The sequence below is a fragment of the Salmo trutta genome, chromosome 33 (genome assembly GCF_901001165.1).
Source record: "Salmo trutta chromosome 33, fSalTru1.1, whole genome shotgun sequence".
Lineage (NCBI taxonomy): Eukaryota > Metazoa > Chordata > Actinopteri > Salmoniformes > Salmonidae > Salmo > Salmo trutta.
This window is the reverse complement of record NC_042989.1, coordinates 10381403-10401502: the sequence shown is the minus strand read 5'-3', so window position 1 is coordinate 10401502 and position 20100 is coordinate 10381403. Positions and strand designations below refer to the sequence as shown.

At 40.8% G+C, this 20100-nt stretch overlaps 1 protein-coding gene across 2 annotated transcripts in view; it reads right to left on the bottom strand.

The window, feature by feature from the left end:
* Positions 1–3120, bottom strand: part of prkd1 (protein kinase D1) — a 63186-nt gene extending 60066 nt beyond the window's left edge. For both annotated transcript variants that reach the window (XM_029729762.1, XM_029729763.1), the window contains exon 1: positions 2667–3120. In XM_029729762.1, coding sequence (XP_029585622.1) covers positions 2667–2873 — 207 coding nt within the window. In that variant the 5' untranslated portion in view covers positions 2874–3120. The remainder of the gene's footprint in view (positions 1–2666) is intronic.
* Between the last annotated feature and the right edge of the window lie 16980 nt (positions 3121–20100).

Genomic DNA, 20100 nt, shown 5'->3' with positions numbered 1-20100 from the left:
CTGACAAACACCACTCTGGCCATTTTGAGCCTGTAATCGAACCCACAAATGCTGATGCTCCAGATACTTCTAAAAAAGGCGAGTTTTATTGCTTCTTTAAGTAGCACAAAAGTTTTCAGCTGTGCTAACATAATTGCAAAAGGGTTTACTAATGATCAATTAGTCTTTTAAAATTATAAACTTGGATTATAAACATTGGAACACGGGAGTGATGGTTGCTGATAATGGGCCTCTGTACGCCTATGTAGATATTCCATTTTTAAAAAATCTGCCGTTTCCAGCTACAATAGTAATTTACAACATTAACAATGTCTACACTGTATTTCTGATCAATTTGATGTTATTTTAATGAACAAAAAAAAGGTGTTTTTCTTTCAAAAACAAGGACATTTCTAAGTGATCCCAAACTTTTTAATGGTAGTGATTATATTTACAAAGAAAAAAATCAGGACCAATCACAAGTGTTTTTTGTTGACCAATCACAAGCGGGGCGCCGTTACTAACGCCTTAATGGGCTGGCCGCCGATGACTTTGATCTAAAACAGGAATTCTAATCAGCACACCATACTCCTCTATGTTGGCAAAGAAGACCCAGAGAACTCTCAGAGTAGTACTCTACACTTTGATTGGACATTGATGCTGTCAAACGTGATGCAACTACTGCATATTCAAAGAGTTAATTTAGCCTAGAAAGTGCAATCATCATGCCAAACTAGCTTTCAGTAAAGTTGCAATTAGATGACTAATCTAATTCTAGCCACTTTATCATAAGGCTTAGGGACAAATCCTAACTTCTATCAAGTCGACTCATTCCATTCAGGATATGCTGCTGTATATATCAAACTAATTTTCTCGTCATCCTCACAGTCTAGCTTTCTCACTTTACACAGAATATACACAAACAAACACACCCACACACAAATTAAAGATTTCACTTGGTACTATTTAAAGTGTTAAGTGTTCTGAGCAGCTATACACAAGATATCCTCTCTCTGTGATAAAATGTGTCTACAAGGTGTTGCGGTATAGCCTCCTATACCTGAAAGTTCATATAGGAGCTGTTCGTTACTTAATTAAGAACAATCTCATTTGCCCTCACACACCAATAACCCTGGGACAGAAGAAGGCGTTTCTGCTATCTAGTATCATGCCAGTATTCCTACTGTTCAGAGGATGACAGAAGTGCAACCCTGGCACTTTGTATGTATCACCCAAAACGTATAATACCAATTAGAATAACCTGGGGGGCCTGTGGTAACATGATCATGTTGAAACGGAAATAAACAAATGAAGTGAGACTATCAAGAGGTTATCCCCAAATGAAACTATGAAGTCACAACATATGTAAGCCTACATAAAACTGTCTGAGATATAATTTTCCATTTTGGTTTTAATGTACCGTGTTTTTTACCCCTTGCCCCTTTCAGATATGAACAAAAGCCAGTATAAGGAAGATGGAATGGTAAAGAAGACAGGTATATGTTTAGATATGAAAGGGGTTAATATTACCTAAGACTTACATTTTGCAAATACATTTTAGTTATTTAGCAGACACTCCTATCCAGAGCAACTTACAGGCGCAATTGGGGTTTAGTGCCTTGCTCAAGGGCACAGACAGATTTTTCACCTGTTGGCTTGGGGATTCAAACCAGCGACATTTCGGTAACTGGCCCAACTATCCTAACTGATACGGTACCTGCCTCTAGGCCACCAGCCGCAGCCTAAGGGTTAGAGCGTTCGGCCAGTAACCAAAAGGTCGCTAGGTCAAATACCCGAGCGCACAAGGTGAAAAATCTGTCAATGTGCCCTTTAGCAAGGCACTTACTCCTAATTTGCTCATGAGGCGCTGTACTACTATGGCTGACCCTGTAAAACAACACATTTCACTGCACCTATCCAGTGTGTGCCAATAAACCATCAGTTTTTATTTTTTATAGATGGTCATGCATACACAGTATAGGCTACAGGCCTGATGATTATAGGGAAAGGAGGTGGTGTAGTTCCCATGTTGTTGATAAGTGATCAACTACAACTTTATTAATTATGTGGATTCTCTATTTTTTACATTTACATTTTAGTCATTTAGCAGACACTCTTATCCAGAGCGACTTACAGTAGTGAATGCATACATTTCCATACATTTTTTTTTATTTTTTTTCCTGTGCTGGCCCCCCGTGGGAATCGAACCCACAACCCTGGTGTTGCAAACACCATGCTCTACCAACTGAGCTACAGGGAAGGCTATTTCATTGGCTTATGTTAAACTTTTCCTTTCTCTACATGATACCATATTTGTTAGGCCTACATCTTTCCATTATCAATAAATACAGTAACTTATAGAACTGTTGTCCTGCTTGTTGGCACAAATTATTGAATGTGACATCACGGACTTTTCTGAGTTGCTAATTGCGTGCAACATCAAAATGGAACCAACAGCGATTGAAAATGTTTAGTTCAGACCTAATTTACTGTATGGGTCAGACATAGCCTAATTATCAATCCCATATGGATTGTGTCACGCCATACAATAAACTGAATACTTAATACCCGAATGCAAACATGTGTGCAAAAGTTTATAAATCACTAAGAACTATATCTGTGCTTAATTTAAACGAATTAAATCATAAGGATGGCATTACAGAAGTGATAGGATATACTGTAGTTACCTTCTGGTCCACGATGTGACATGCCATCTCCCGGACCTGAGCGAGACTGAAGTCGACAGAGTCCAACAGAACGGGCTCGCGGCTCAGCCCGATCTGGATCTGGAAAGAGATGCCATTGGACACCGAGGACAGGGGACTCGGCGGTCGGATCACCGGCGGAGCACTCATATTAATCTCCCGGGAGTCAAAACAATACCGACTCGACATACTGTAGGTGAGTAAATCTACTTGTCTAATCGCAAAACAGCCGCCTGTTTTGAATATCAGACCACAACTTTAAATCTCCGATCGTGTCATGAATGCAAATTATGACGAGAGATTATTAGCCTAATAAAACTAATGATAGAAACCAAAGAAATGTTGAAAAATATCATATTTTGAGCGGTGAAATACGATAATGATGAAGCCATATACGTCAGTTACGTTTGAACGTTCGGATGTAATCAGAGCCCGCCTCCTGCCTGGCTGGCTGATGTTATGCCGCGTTCATGTGCTAGTCGGAACTCTGAAATGTCCTATAAACCATCAGTTTTTAGTTTTTATAGATGGTCATGCATACACAGTATAGGCTACAGGCCTGATGATTATAGGGAAAGGAGGTGGTGTAGTTCCCATGTTGTTGATAAGTGATCAACTACAACTTTATTAAATATGTGGATCCTCTATTGCATTAGCTTATGTTGAACTTTTCCTTTCTCTACATCTATCAGAAAAGCCCGTGATGTCACATTCAATAATTTGAGCCAACAAGCAGGACAACAGTTCTATAAGTGTTCCACCAGTTTGCAAGTCATAAATGTTTTGAGTTTCGTAGTTCCTACTAGGACGTTAACGTGGCAATAGCTCTCATCATTGAGACAGGGTGATGGGAGAAGAATGGATAGCTGAGCGAAATTGAGGGTAGGCCTACCCTTCATGCTTTCTTATCGAACGTTTATTAAGCTTGGGTACCACAGCTATCCTGCCAAACATCTGAAATATTGACTCAATTAAAATATAATTTCCCACCAACTAGACTTCTATTCTGTTAGAGACAAATATAGAAGTAATTTTATGGAAAAGGCAGTTGGACAACCTCGTTTAGGAATTCACCAAAAAGCTCAAGATTCAAAGTAACGTTATGGCTAATTGAGTGTGCGTTCGTAAATTCGAACTGGCTATCTACTCCGATTTCAGAGCACTCTCGTCTGAGTGCCAGAGCGCAGAATAGCTGACGAATTTACGAACGCGCAACCACAGTTGAATATGGCCGGTATCAGTAAATGTCTTGGAAAAAGTGTAAATAAAATGTTGCCAGCTGCACAGTTACAGTCACCAATGTTCTAGATAACATGAAAACAGCCTAACCAGCTCTGCTAGGGGAGTAAAATGGACGGAGTGAGGTGTAGTCTCATTTGTGTCTGTAAGTAGCTAGCCAACATTAGCCAGTTAGCTTGGGTGCTTGACTGCTGTTGTGAGGTCAGAACGATCGGATCAACCCTACTCCTTGGCCAGAGCGTCCAGTGTGCGCTCCGAGAGCGAAACACTGAATTTACGAACGGACAATCTGACAACGCTCTGAATAGAGGAACGCCCAGAACTCACTCCAGATTGAATTTACGAACACACCCTAAACCTAATTGTATACGTTTAAAAAAGTAGGCCTAAGTGTTCAGAAGAGCAATTCAACCAACCTGGTCTCAGGGCATTACGTTTCAATTGGTACGTAAATTTAGTAATGAATGTCCCATTCCCATCCCAACTTTGCAGTCTGTTGCATTTCAACCATTTCGACAAGAGTGGCATCGCTGCTCCCTTGGTCCGAGGCTCCATTGCGAAACGGGTGCAGCATACTTATAATTTTTCCAAACTCTGCATTGTCTTCCATCTGGCCAGTCCATCAATAGAACAGAAAGTTAGGCTACCAAACCACAGAATGTAGCCTACTATAAATGAGTAGGCTACTATTTTTAATAATAATGTTGAATAATACAACATTGGATGTCAAGACAATTATATTATATGACTGTAGCATATGGTTTTAATTCTGAAAAGTTTATTGTGACGGTAATTATTAGGTGTGGCTACAGTAACTTCCCACTGGGCACAGACGTCAATTTAACGTCTAGTCCATGTTGGTGCAACGCCATTTCATTGAAATGACTTGGAAACAACGTTGATTCAACCAGTGTGTGCCCAGTGGGTTCAACCTAGCCTAGCTTTCAGCTAGCTAGCTAACGTTAGCTGCTCTGTGTAAGCTAGCTTGAGTTAGGAAGTAAGCTCGGAAGTAAGACAAACAAGTAGAGGAAAAAGTAACTAAACAAAACATGTTTTATTATCACCTGAAACAATATGTTTCTCATGTTTTGAATGAAAAGGTTTTATCCCAAAATAAATGTGATCTCTGATGAGAGAGAGGCTCCATCTTGCGTTAGACACACTTGTCCAACAAGTAGTGGGTCAACAGTGCGTAAAATGGACATAAGGCGAACAGAATTCCATCCATTTTTGTACATGGCATTAGTATGATACATTGCGTTGCATTAGGGTATATCAGGAAGGGAATAGCGGTCGTATAATATCATACGAATTAAGATGTATAGTAGTAGACTATCATATGTCTTATCCTTTCGGTACAATAGCATACGAATTGGATGACGTAACTTATCAAAATCTTCAAGTTCCTCGGCGTGCACATCCCTGATAACCTGAAATGGTCCCTTCACACAGACAGCGTGGTGAAGAAGGTGCAACAGGAGGCTAGGTAACCTGTCTCTAGTAACCATACCAAACGTAAGATATACTTATTGCTGCAAAGATTTACGTAAAATACCAAACCTCTGACCTGTTCGGTCTGCAACAACACCGGTAGCTGGTCCCTGCTGTTCCTAAATGAATGATTGGAGAGGGGGAAACTGATCTCAGTTAACAGCATTACAGTAAAAAAAAAATATATATATATATATATAAATACATTGGATGCTGCAACTATAATTAGCCACAACAGATTAGGCCTACAGTGTTCAATCTTTCCTGTGAAATTTCATCTACCGGTCGGTAGGCCTATCATGTTTTACACAATTTATGTGATTTGTGCAATTACAAAATAAAAAAGACAGTTGTTAGTTATATCATGTTATACTGTGGGTTTCAACCCTGAAGATGACACCGTGTTGCCGAAACATTGGTTATTAGGTTTACCATTCAATTGTTGGGAGCATATACTGTATAGGCTAGAGTGTGTGACTTTATTTCTTTTTATACTGTGGGTTTGCTAAACAGTATTGTTAGAAGAGTAATACATTCTGTCGGTTTGCTAAACAGTATTCTTAGAAGAGTAATACATTCTGTGGGTTTGCTAAACAGTGTTCCTAGAAGAGTAATACATTCTGTGGGTTTGCTAAACAGTATTCTTAGAAGAGTAATACATTCTGTGGGTTTGCTAAACAGTATTCTTAGAAGAGTAATACATTCTGTGGGTTTGCTAAACAGTGTTCCTAGAAGAGTAATACATTCTGTGGGTTTGCTAAACAGTATTCTTAGAAGAGTAATACATTCTGTGGGTTTGCTAAACAGTGTTCCTAGAACAGCATGTGTGCTGGCATGTTGGTAACAGGCTGGGAGTGCTCAAGACTAGTGGTTGCTAGGAGCGAGAGGACAGCTGATGCTTTTCCTCCTACGCTTCAACCTTGTACACATGAATGCTTCAGCTGTAATACATTTACAACAGCAGATATCTGCTTTTACAACATGTCAGCTCATACTGTACCTGATTGAGGCATAAAGAAATCACAACAGATACATTTACTTAATTCCCCATTTTTTTGTATCGCTCTATCGGGTCTCTAAATAATGCACATTTAATCATTCTCTTATATGTTTAAAATGCAATTTGTATGGCTACAGTGGTAAAGTAAAACAAATAAAAGCTTATACCAAATGAAACAAACCTCCTCACCCCTGTGTCATGTTTTTAACTTTTTTTTGTATTATTCATGTGGCTGGTGAGATGACAAGTGGGTCAGGAAGACGCATCAATTACTTCAAGAGTGTAGAATGTAGACCCAATGACAATTGCCAAATGTCATTACACTTTTTGGTGTTTTGTAACAGATGTCCCTTTCTTTTCAGCCCATAAAAGATGTGCACACATAGGAGGTCCTGTGAAAACAATTGAGACCCCCCCCCCCCCCCCCCCCCCCCCCGAATGTCAAGGTATAATTCTCACACTTAAATCAAATCCAACTGTATTGGTCACATACACATGGTTAGCAGATGTTAATGCGAGTGTAGGGAAATGCCTGTGCTTCTGGTTCCGACAGAGCGGTAATATCTAACAAGTAATCTAACAATTCCCCAACAACTACCTAATACACACAAATCTAAAAGGGTGAATGAGAATATGTTACATATAAATATATGAATGAGCAATGGCCGAGCGGCATAGGCAAGGTGTGATAGATGGTATAAAATACAGTATATATAGTCGTGGCAAAAAGTTTTGAGAATGACACAAATATTAATTTTCACAAAGTCTGCTGCCTCAGTGTTTTCAGATATTTTTGTCAGATGTTACTATGGAATACTGAAGTATAATTACAAGCATTTCATAAGTGTCAAAGGCTTTTATTGACAATTACATGAAGTTGATGCAAAGAGTCAATGTTTGCAGTGTTGACCCTTCTTTTTCAAGACCTCTGCAATCCGCCCTGGCATGCTGTCAATTAACTTCTGGGACACATCATGACTGATGGCAGCCCATTCTTGCATAATCAATGCTTGGAGTTTGTCAGAATTTGTAGGTTTTTGTTTGTCCACCCGCCTCTTGAGGATTGACCACAAATTTTCAGTGGGATTAAGGTCTGGGGAGTTTCCTGGCCATGGACCCAAAATATCGATGTTTTGTTCCCCGAGCCACTTTTGCCTTATGGCAAGGTGCTCCATCATGCTGGAAAAGGCATTGTTCGTCACCAAACTGTTCCTGGATGGTTGGGAGAAGTTGCTCTCGGAGGATGTGTTTTTACCATTCTTTTTAGTCATGGCTGTGTTCTTAGGCAAAATTGTGAGTAAGCCCACTCCCTTGGCTGAGAAGCAACCCCACACATGAATGGTCTCAGGATGCTTTACTGATGGTAGCGCTCACCTTGTCTTCTCCGGACAAGTTTTTTCCGGATGCCCCAGACAATCGGAAAGGGGATTCATCCGAGAAAGGACTTTACCCCAGTCCTCAGCAGTCCAATCCCTGTACCTTTTACAGAATATCAGTCTGTCCCTGATGTTTTTCCTGGAGAGAAGTGGCTTCTTTGCTGCCCTTTTTGACACCAGGCCATCCTCCAAAAGTCTTCGACTCACTGTGCGTGCAGATGCACTCACACCTGCCTGCTGCCATTCCTGAGCAAGCTCTGTACTGGTGGTGCCCCGATCTCGCAGCTGAATCAACTTTAGGAGACGGTCCTGGCGCTTGCTGGACTTTCTTGGGCGCCCTGAAGCCTTCTTCACAGCAATTGAACCGCTCTCCTTGAAGTTCTTGATGATCTGATAAATGGTTGATTTAGGTGCAGTCTTACTGGCAGCAATATCCTTGCCTGTGTAGCCCTTTTTGTTCAAAGCAATAATGACGGCACGTGTTTCCTTGAAGGTAACCATGGTTGACAGAGGAAGAACAATGATTCCAAGCACCACCCTCCTTTTGAAGCTTCCAGTCTGTTATCCGAACTCAATCAGCATGACAGAGTGATCTCCAGCCTTGTCCTCGTCAACACTCACACCTGTGTTAACGAGAGAATCACTGACATGATGTCAGCTGCTCCTTTTGTGGCAGGGCTGAAATGCAGTGGAAATGTTTTTTGGGGGGATTCAGCTCATTTGCATGGCAAAGAGGGACTTTGCAATTAATTGCAATTCATCTGATCACTCTTCATAACATTCTGGAGTATATGCAAATTGCCATCATACAAAATGAGGCAGCAGACTTTGTGAAAATTAATATTTGTGTCATTCTCAACTTTTGGCCACGACTGTACATATGATATGAGTAATGTAAGATATGTAAACATTATTAAAGTAGCATTATTTAAAGTGACTAGGGATCAATTTGTTAAAGTGGCTAGTGATTGGGTCTCCATGTAGGCAGCAGCCTCTCTGAGTTAGTGATTGCTGTTTAGCAGTCTGATGGCCTTGAGATAGAAGCTGTTCTTCAGTCTCTCAGTCCCAGCCTTGATGAACCTGTACTGACCTCGCCATCTGGATGATAGCGGTGTGAACAGGCAGTGGCTCGGGTGGTTGTTGTCTTTGATCTTTTTTGCCTTCCTGTGACATCGGGTGCTGTAGGTGTCATGGAGGGCAGGTAGTTTGCCCCCGGTGATGCGTTGTGCAGACTGCACAACCCTCTGGAGAGGGTCTGCACAACGCTGGGCGATATGGCCAAAATATCATATCATATGGTATTTTTAAAATTGTTGACGGTTTGATGGTATTTTATGTTTTTGATTAATCAAAGTTCTAAATTTGCTTCATGAGTAGGGCGTGACCCTAGGGTGGCAACACATATATACAAAATTATTTAAATGGTCTTTCTCCATTCTGATTGTTTTATACTGTTCAATTCAACTTCAACCTAAAATAATTTCCTGCATTTCCATTAATTTCTGCATTTCCTGCACTCATTTGAGATAATTTCCACACTGCCACGATATGCAAAAAAATACTAGGCCTTATTTTTAACCAAATGTTGCAATTGCGATTTAGATCAAAACACTTGGGTGAACTTTTGGAATCATGGAAATATAATCATTATTCTAATTTCTATAGTTAGAATATAAATAATAGTGGGCACTTTGAATACAGTGTTGTTTTGACATGACAATGAATGAAAATACCACGAACGAGTTATTGTGACAGGGTAGGAACCAAAGTGATGTTCAGTGTTTCCTACGGGACCCTATAATTTTTGGCTACATTACATCTTTATTCATGTAGCCAACGTAATCATGCTTCGCCTATTCCTCTTTTGATTTAGAAGATACTGTTGCACAAACAACATGCTGATTTAAGCCTCCACCAGCATTGGTATCAGGCTGTTTTAGCTAGCTACCTTTTGGCTCTGACTCAGTACTTTTATTAGCTAACACGATTTAGCTTAACATGCTAAGAAAATACAAACTAGCTGTTTGCAGATGTTAGAAACACAAACTACTATTGTAATTATAGAACGCTTGTGGATTTATATTAAGATCAAATTGGGAACAACATCTATCATCAACATTGTTGCATGTGCTGCATTGGCCATACAGACTGAACGAAAGTGTCTTGTTGGTCAAGCAACAACAAATGCGCTTCTTGAGTGACAGGGTGGGACTAGGTCTGTGTGGAAGGCGGCATAGAGAGAGAGAGAGCAGAGAAGGATGGCTCAAGTAGGGTTGTAAAATATAAAAATGGACGTTACACACAGCGTATCACATTTAACAAACAAAACACGTCTGGGCCAGCAGCCCTGCGAGGGTTAACACGTTTAAATGTTTTACTCGCGTCGGCCACGGGGTGGGTGCAGTTCTTGTTAGCGGGTCCACGACGATGGCACTGTATAATCCTGAAAGCGGACAAAGAAGGTGTTTAGTTTGTCAGGAAGCGTGATGACGGTGTCCGTGAATTGGCTGGTTTTCTTTTTGTAGTCCGTGATTTCCTGTAGACTCTGCCACATACGTCTCGTGTCTGAGCCGTTGTATTGCGATTCCACTTTGTCCCTTTACCGGCATTTCGCTTGTTTGATTGCCTTTCAGAGGGAATAACTACACTGTTTATATTCAGCCATATTCCCAGACCTCTTTCCATGGTTAAATGCGCTGGTTCGTGCTTTCAGTTTTGCGCAAATGCCGCCATCCATCCACGGTTTCTGGTTAGGGTAGGTTTTAATAGTCACAGTGGGTACAACATCTCCAATGCACTTCCTTATAAATTCACTCACCGGGTCAGCATATAGATCGATTTTATTCTCTGAGGCTGACCAGAACATATCCAAGTCCACGTGATCAAAACAATCTTGAAGCGTGGATTCCGATTGGTCAGACCAGCGTTGAATGGTTCTAATCATTGGTACATCCTGTTTGAGTTTCTGCCTATAAGATGGTTGGAGCAAGATGGCGTTGTGGTCGGATTTGCCGAAGGGAGGGCTTTGTATGTATCGTGGAAGTTAGAGTAGCAGTGGCCGAGTGTATTACCCTAGTGCAATCAGAATTGATTGTGTAGTGCAATCAATATGTTGATAGAATTTAGGTATAGGCGCTGTATCCACAGTCACAGTTTGAACCTCAACCCATTTTCATGGTCAAGCTGTATAGAAATTTGTAGCATTACATTATTTAATAGCTTATATAATGCATAATAATATGGAACATAAGGAGATCTGACTAACTAAAGTATACACCGTACAGTATATGACAGAAGACAAAGTCCTGTTACAAAGTCCTGTTTCCACCATCATGTCAAATGTCATCTGAAAGCCCTGCTGGACTCTCATTGAGATGGATGGATAGATGAGTGGGTGGATGGGTGGGTGGGTGGATTCCATCCTTCCAGGCCTGCTCCTGACAGTGGCAGCAAATTACTCAGATTATTTTAAGCCTTTGGAAAAAATAGGAGAGAACTATTATGAATCCTTTTAGAGGATGTGTTTGTATGGAAGGCTGATACGGTGTGAGATTCTCTTCTTTTTGATGGAAATATATTCTGTCAGTGTATAAATCTGTAAAGTCTGTTGTCTGTAAAGCCTATTGTCTGTTTGAATCCCAGCATCTATTTATATGTTTAACAAAAATTGTTCACAAAAAAGGCAAAACAGGGAACAGTTAGCTAGAAAACATATTGATCTCATGCATACCTGTGTAAATATTTCAATCAACAGGTCGCTGAAGTTGACCCACTGTTCAGATGTAGGATCTTAATTTGATCACTATTTTGTTGCTGAGAATTTTCCTGCACGGCAGGAAATGCAAACAGTGTATTCAAGGTTTAAAAAGGCTTCTAAAGTTTGGAATTTACACATTAAAATGTCAGACTTGATTTGACCTAAAGACAAATGTATCAACCCCTACAAATAATGTCCATTTATTATAATCCACATAAATAACATTTCCGGTTGCTGTAGGATTATTTTCCTGCTGTAGCAAACTGGCTCAAATTAAGACCCAATATCTGTACATGATGCTGACCCTGGTGTCCCTTCTTACATGCAAAGCTCCAAAGAAAATGTCTACCTATACTCTTAAAGGGTTCTTCGGCTGTCTCCATAGGATAACCCTTTGAAGTACCATTTTTAGTTCCATAGGATAACCCTTTTTTGTTTCAGGTAGAACCCTTTTGTCTTCCATGTAGAACCCTCTGCGGAAAGGGTTCTACCTGGAACCTAAAAGGGGACAGCCCCAAAAAAAAAACATTTTGGAACCCTTTTTTCAAAGTGTACCCTGATCTAATGGAAAGATTAGATAATCATTTCTGCAGCTTCATAATCACAAATGCATTTGGATTATATTTATGGATCCCCTTATTGAAATAGATTACGCCAGAAGATAGTAAAAGAGACCAGAGATCTGCTGTTATGTTCAATGTTTTTCAGCCCTTGCACTTTACACAGAGCAATCGTACGTATTTCAAGAGATGGACGTTTCTAATCTGTTTTCTAGTTATAGCTGTGTGTTATTTTTGGCCATATTAACCTCTCCCAAACAGAAAAGGATCGTTGTTCTCTCTGTTTGTCTGGTGAATAAAGTTTTGTTATTTATCTATAATTGTGTGTAGTTAAGTTCTATTTTCCCGTCTTTGCTCATTGGTTTTTATACATTTCGTGGACATTAAACAAGATATAATTTAGTTTTATCCAAGTAAACAACATGTTTCCATTTCAGGTGGGTAACCTTTGAAATGACTGTACATCATTTCATGTTTGACTCCAAAAGTCTCTGTAATTAGCCCAACAAAGGGAACCAAAATGATTCCACTCATAAATCCGTAAAATAACATTTTTTCCAAATATGTCTAAATTACAGTAGATCAGAGTCAAAAGATTATCTTTGCATGTCACACAGGAACCAAATGCGATGTCAATCACCAACATTTGTCAAAGCACCTCTCAGAGGATAATAAGGCCTCTCTAAGTATGAGATATTACAGGTCAAGACCCCCTCTTGCATGTCATGGTGACTCCTAATTGCAATTTATATAATAACCAGGAGAGAGTTTTGGAAGCATGTAGAAAAGGAGAAGAAATTATTATGGCTTGTCAGGTATGACAGTTTTCAGTTAAGCGCCTCCTTTTTTTTCAGTGTTCTGTAGCAGTAGGACTACACTCCTCTCACTCAGCAATTAACTTGGCTCTCTCATTAATAAGCATGGTCAGACAAGGTAATCTCTACATTGTACATCGGAGGAGAGAAGACATGTACAGATGTAGGATCTTAATTCGATCAGTCTTTTGTTGCTGAGAATTTTCCTGCACAGCAGGAAATGCAAACTTGAAGTGTATTTGAAGTTTAAAAAGGCTTCTAAAGTTTGTAATTTCCACTTTAAAATGTCAGACTTGATTTGCCCTTATGAAAAATGTATCAACCCCTACAAAACAAGTCCATTAATTATGATCCACATTAGAATTCACAATTTCTGTTGCTGCAGGTTTATTTTCATGCTGTAGCAAACTGGCTCAAATTAAGATCCTACATCTGTAGCCAGTCTGCTGCTGCGAAAATCTATTGGAAAGTTTATGCCATCATTGTAGACGATGCCAACATTTCATGGTTGTTAGTAGATGAGTTGAAAGTATACATCAGCCCCTTACTAATTTTGGAAATCTGCCAATGTATTTAATTAACACATACTGATTAGAACCATGGCATAGGGTAGGTAACCCATGGACAGGAAGATAGCTAAGATCTGGACCCAGAAATATATTACAACTACAATAGTCAATACAGCAACTGCCATACACAGGCTCGGATTACTATAAGATGACAACAGTGGAGAAAGTATTAGAAAGTAAAGAGGTAATCAGAGTTTGCCTCCTTTGGCCATACCCTGTTATTGCAAGGCTGATGTTGAAATGACTTTAGCCTGTATGGTATGTACTGTACAGTATTGTATCCTCCTTATATGGCTACATTTTGGCTCTACTTAAATCCCTATGGTGAAGACACATTATCTGTTATGACACATTGGTGGTAACAGCGCAAACAGTTCCTGTTTGTAAGTTATCACTGTCTGCCATTGTTATTCCTACCCTGGGTGATTTTCAAATCACAATGCGAAACATGCATGTAGGTGTAAAAATGTCACAGCACTTGATGCCATGTTGTAGGAAAAATGTTTTGGGTGAAGTTTGTTTACTTTTTGTCATCAATTCACACAAGAAGCAAAGGGCAGCACAGTATTGAGGAACACAATACGCAATATCTGTGTATTCTCCATCTCAGATCATGGTCCCATGAAGATAGCACTACTTTTGTAGCAGACTAATGCTCAACATCAACCACAAAAAAAAATGAGACAGCTTTAGTGTGCTCTAGTGACTTGTGTGGGACTAGAAGCCTGATGCTTCCGTATGGTGCATATCCTTCCAGCCCAGTCACATATGTGCCCGTTTGGAACTGTTGGCTGACTTAATTTGCTGCGCTGGGAATCCTTCTCTGAGATGAATCACAACAATGAATTTCTCCTCCATCCGTGGTTGATGCCATATCTCTCTTAATAAGATCAGTAGTAAAAACGGCATACTCAAACACAGACACTGTTTATTATTATGGTCGCAAACCGGTTTGATCCACACGACTAAGGAGGTTAACGTGTTATTGTGGAGTTAAATTGGTGGCGGTAAGAATAGAACAATTTATGTTTAAACTTCTTATACTTTGGTTTCAGTAACACTGGTACATTGCTCAGCTACAAAGTGGATATGTGGCTAATGTAGCTTTTTCTGAGCACGGAAATGTGTAAAAAAATATTACATTAAGGGTGACATTTCCGTCATGTAAAAAAACAGATCTGTCATAAAACTCGTTATAACTCATTGCTATTACATGTGCAGACGTTGGTTGAGAGATTGGCTAGTGATACACAAAATTAACAAGATTCAAAAGGTTCCTCTTACTTTGAGATATGTGAATAATATTACCACAATTTAACAAATTAAGGGAGCACTCTCAGCCTTAATTAAGGTAAATGTACAGAAGTCCCAGATTCAAAATGAGTGTAGAAACCAACCTGCCGTTTCCTGACAGCTGACAGCGCCGTTAAAAACGGCACACATAGGACCTCCCGAGTGGCGCAGTGGCTTAAGGCACTGCATCGCAGTGTTAACTGTGCCGCTAGAGATTCTGGGTTCAAGTCCAGGCTCTGTCACAGCCGGCCGCGACCAGGAAACCTACGGGGTGGCGCACAATTGGCCCAGCGTCGTCTGGGTTAGGGGAGGGTTTGGCCGGCAGGGATGTCCTTGTCCCATCGCACACTAGCGACTCCAGTGGCTGGCCGGGCACATGCACGCTGACACGGTCTCCAGGTGTACGGTGTTTCCTCTGACACATTGGTGTGGTTGGCTTCCGGGCTAAGTGGGCATTGTGTAAAGAAGCAGCGCGGCTTGGTTGGGTTGTGTTTCGGAGGATGCACGGCTCTCCCGAGTCCGTACGGGAGTTGCAGCGATGAGACAAGACTGTAACTACCAATGCACCACTACCACGAAATTGGGGAGAAAAACGGGGTAATAAAGTAAAACAGCACACATATCATCTTGCTTCCGAACTACACACTCAAACTACACACTCATCACTGTTTACTGAAGGACAGTTGTAAAACATAAGAATATTGCTATCGCATCATACTTCTACATAGATATTTATAAACATTATGCCTTGTTTATCCCCCACCATAAACAAGTGTATGATGAAATGTGATTGGTGTAAATGTAAATAATTGCACCTCTCTCTCACATGAGGAATAACAACAAACTCCAGCTTTCATAATGGAAGGCAGTGAACGCGAGAAGCCTATTTTTGATACTTAAGAGGGAAATTGAATAGCAAACGGCACAAAACATATTGCAACAGTGAGTGCAGGGGCAACCCTCATTCAACCCAAATAAAAAACAACAAAGTGCACCTTTAATTATTTTGTGTCTCCCACAAACAACTTAAATTGGGTTGGAGAAGGCAGGGGAGGGACTGCCAACGCACTGGCTTGTGTTCATTAGGGATTTTAAAGGACTGCTACTGTCCCCTAACGGGTCTTTTCTGTGACTGCATAGTCGCAGGCGGCTAATGACCCTGTTGTCACCCCTCTTGTTAGCTGAGGCCAGGCCCCAACAGGCAGGCAGACACACTCTGCCCAGAGCTACTGAGAACATTAATTGGATGCTATGCTGCCTGGGTGTGGCTACAGGAGGGGTGTTGGTGGTGGGTGCGTGGAAGCCGCCATCAGTGCATGGGCCAGCAAACTTCATAATAGACCCCTATGGGACACGCTATATCAATCTACAGTTTCAAACCTGCTAATTGAACTCCTGTGCACTGGAGGGAGGCGGTCTCTACAGAGCTTTTAGAATTTAAGCCATTTATAATGCTAGCAAAAAGTTCCTTACAGAAAGGTTGCTAGAGGTAATACACCGTCTTTTCTCTGATCTTTCCTAAACCATATAGTTACAAAAATGTTGCATTGTATTGCGTCTGTCATTTTTTTGTCGAAACAATTGATCAACTGATCCAGGCACATTGAACTGAAGCATGTAGTAACGTAAATGCAAGTTGCGGTAGAGAGGATATTTACTGTGATAAACCAGCCAAATGAATGGGTTGGCAGCTGGACCATGAGTCAGGGTCTGCTTGTCCTTTGTTGATTGGATGTTGCCCTTGTGGTTGGTCCTGTTGCCATGGCAACCTGTAATAGTAACAATCAGGTGCAGTATCCTGACAGAGATTTTCTAATGGTGTTGTTAGGCCACTGGCTGCTACTGTGTCTACTCTAGCAACATAAGATAGAGGTGTGCAGTGGAGAGAGAAAGCTGTCTGATCTGATGGTCTCTCAGGTGTCACTCGCAGCAGTAACACATGCATCGGTCATGACTACCGTCCATGAGCCTCAGTCACTCTGATATCATATGATATATTGTTTCTCCTCCACTGGGCTGTCCACTTAAAGCCACAATCACTGAGTTTGTGTCTCAGCTAAACGGCAGCCCCGTCAGAGGCAAGGGGCTTGGGAAAATGTAACCGTTCTCAAATTCATAGATGAAGCTATTGATGAAAGTACTTACAGCCCATGTGATCAAAACCGCGCTGGGTCTAAGACAACAGAAACCTAACCCTTAGGTGAGACGCACACGGTTATGTATCATGTAAATTCTCCTCAATGGAACACGTGCCCATCTCACCACCTTCCTCCCTCCCCTCTGTTCTGTAACCCACCGCCCTTCAAACAGCCGGCACACAAACACATATACAGTATGAGATGTATCTGATTAATTACAAATCATCTGTGATGTACACGACTGCTTCACTAATTGCTGCTGGAAGCTGTGCTCATTAGCGATTCTCATCTGGCTTGGCGCAAAAGCTAAACAACCTGCAAACGATCCAGCAATTACTGCTATTTTACCACTCCGGCATCAGGCGAGCAAGTGTAGAATGAAAATAGCTGCAGTAAATAACAAAAGGGCGTTTGGCTTCAAATGTCTAAAACTGCCTCGCTCCACCGCCCGCCACAGACAAAGAAGAGAAGCGAAGGGGTATTTGTGTGGTTTTTAAAGGAGGGTACTCCTGAACTTTTTTTTTTACCAAGGCTGTCTTAAGTACAACGACACGCCCACAGATCATTTAATGACCAAACTAAGTTCTTATTTCTCAATAAAGTGTTGCTACATTGAGAGTGTGTGGGTATAGAGTAACGCCACGTGAATCGAAAGGCATCGGTCTCGACACAAACATCTCTAGGCTACACAGCTGGGTGAGAGATGGAACATGTGTTCGCAGATATAGGGCCTTAAAGATGAACAAACCAGACATACGGACAGACAGGTTTGATCTCTCCACATCTCAACAGCTTGATCAATCACAGATACTTCCTTTTTGTCTCTAACACCATCCAGGAGGGATAACTTATTATTCCTGGCCTGCGTGTCTTTTACAGCTTTTTTTTTCTTTGCTTGGCAGTTGTGTCCATTAGAGTTTTGTTAATGAGATGAATTTGACCAATGCAAGTGCATGATGTACTTAACACCTCAGTTTGCACAGAAAGTCGGCGAGCCTACGTTGTAACGCGTAAGACAACACATCAGCGAGGCTTGGTGGTTCATGGTAACAGACACTGCTGGGAGCATAGACTGAATAAGACAAAAGGAGACTACTTCTCATTGATAGGGTCAAGCCATTTCAGACAGATGCGATCGGGCTAAATCGTATTCATACCAAGAAATAGCCAAGCTAATACTACTATGTTTACAAAATCATGACTCACATTTAATGCAGGGAATTATTTTTGAATGCAACTTCATAATTAAATGTTATAATTCTACACGGCCGTTGTCATTCTATGAACAAAACCAAAACGGTGATCAGACTGGATGTTAGAGAACAATGAAATCAAGCCTCATGAATATTAGAGATGCGGACAACAAAAGCCTGTTTTCTTTGTAAAAGTGAATATCTAGACAGTTATTAACAAGTGTATCATTAATATTTTTGTGTTGGAAGAAGCTCATTGGCAAAATGTCTAAACAGTCAGAGGCTTTGTACTAAAAAAAACAAACAGCTCTCAAAACACATCTACCGTACTAAGCGCGAATGTGTACGCGTGCGCGCGGTTAATGCTGCTTCCTTCCTCTCTTTCCGTCCGTATCTCTCTCACTATTTCTCTCACATACACACAAACTCATTTTAATGTGTTTATCTAATGTTAGCCGTTCATTTCAAAACCCTACCTCTGAACCATTATTTCCTATTGTAAAGAGTGATGGGGGAGAAGATATTTTGTGTGGGAGGACAGCAGGCTTTTCTGTGAAATCCTCTTTTAAAAGAGATGAGAAAGAAAAGGTAAGCTGAAATTAATTTCAATAAAGGCACAGACTCTTGAGTATGGGAGTGGTGGAGGCCATTAGTGGGAATATGATTGGCAGATACAAGGATACTCTGTACCAAAGACCAGGGTAATTATCTCAGGTGTGTGTGTGTGTGTGTGTGTGTGTGTGTGTGTGTGTGTGTGTGAGCTTGCATACAAGCCAGTATGTGTATGGTAGAGAAAGTGAAATATAGACAGACTGCCCCTCTCCTTTTTACTCTTTGGATAGGTTTGTTATTAGTTATATTCACATGTGACTATCCACATGTCCTCACCTTTAGTAATTAGAGAACATGCAACATCATTGCCCAAAGAGCATGAAGTAAAAGCAGAAGACTTGGGAGTGTGGGTTTGAATCCAATCATGTTGGTTCTGTTCTGGGGTCCACACCTGGGTTCAAATACTATTTGAAATCATTTCAAATAATTTAAATGTGCTGGATTGAGCTGACTTAATGGCTCAATAGAGTATTCCCAAAAGTTCAAACCCCGCCCATCTTGCACTCCAGGCATGCTATAGCAAATGCTCAATGTATTTCAAAGATTTCTAATAGTATTTTATGGTACCAATACCACAGGGCTATCTGTGGTATTGGTACCATAGGCATTAGCCAGCCAGGGAGGAGCTAAGCTAACTAAGCCCATAATGAAGTGCTCCAGGCACCAGGTTTACATCACCACCACCAACAGCAGTTTTCCCACCTTTCCCCAAAACTCAGGGGAATCAATTTGAACAAATAAAGAACATATTGTAACTGGGCTCGTTGCAACGTTAATGAATGTAGCAGATGCTAAGAACACAGAGTCCCAATTACCAAGGGAACCGGCAAGAGCCCATTTGCCATTTGTTATATTAAGTATTTGGAATTAGCGCCCGTCCAGGTATAATTAAAAACGGTGCCACTTTCCCCATCGGCACGTGGAAACTTGTTCATTTACAACTTTTTTTCCTTTTCCCCTGGTGATTTCAACAGATGGCATGAGAAAATGTGAAACTAGAGGAAGAAAAAACATTTTTTACAAACATGTCGCTGTTGAAGGTAATGTATTGTAATGAAGCTGGTAAATCAGGTTTTGGCAACAGTAACGTGTTTGACATAACAAGACAGGGTACCGAACGAGGATGAGAGGTCCTTCGACACTTACTGCAGTTTGTGTTGAATCAAACCAGTTTTATCTGGAAACAAGTCAATGAAGTATAGACACTTTGAGAACCTTGTTACAGCACCATCTCCTGATCATTATATTTCATGTATGACTCTGGGTGCTTGTATTTCCTGCTGTGATTACCACCACACTATACATAGGGTTGAGGAGCAGGGTTTTCCATTCTGGACTACTTTGGCTGGAATTCAATGCAACCCACCATAGCA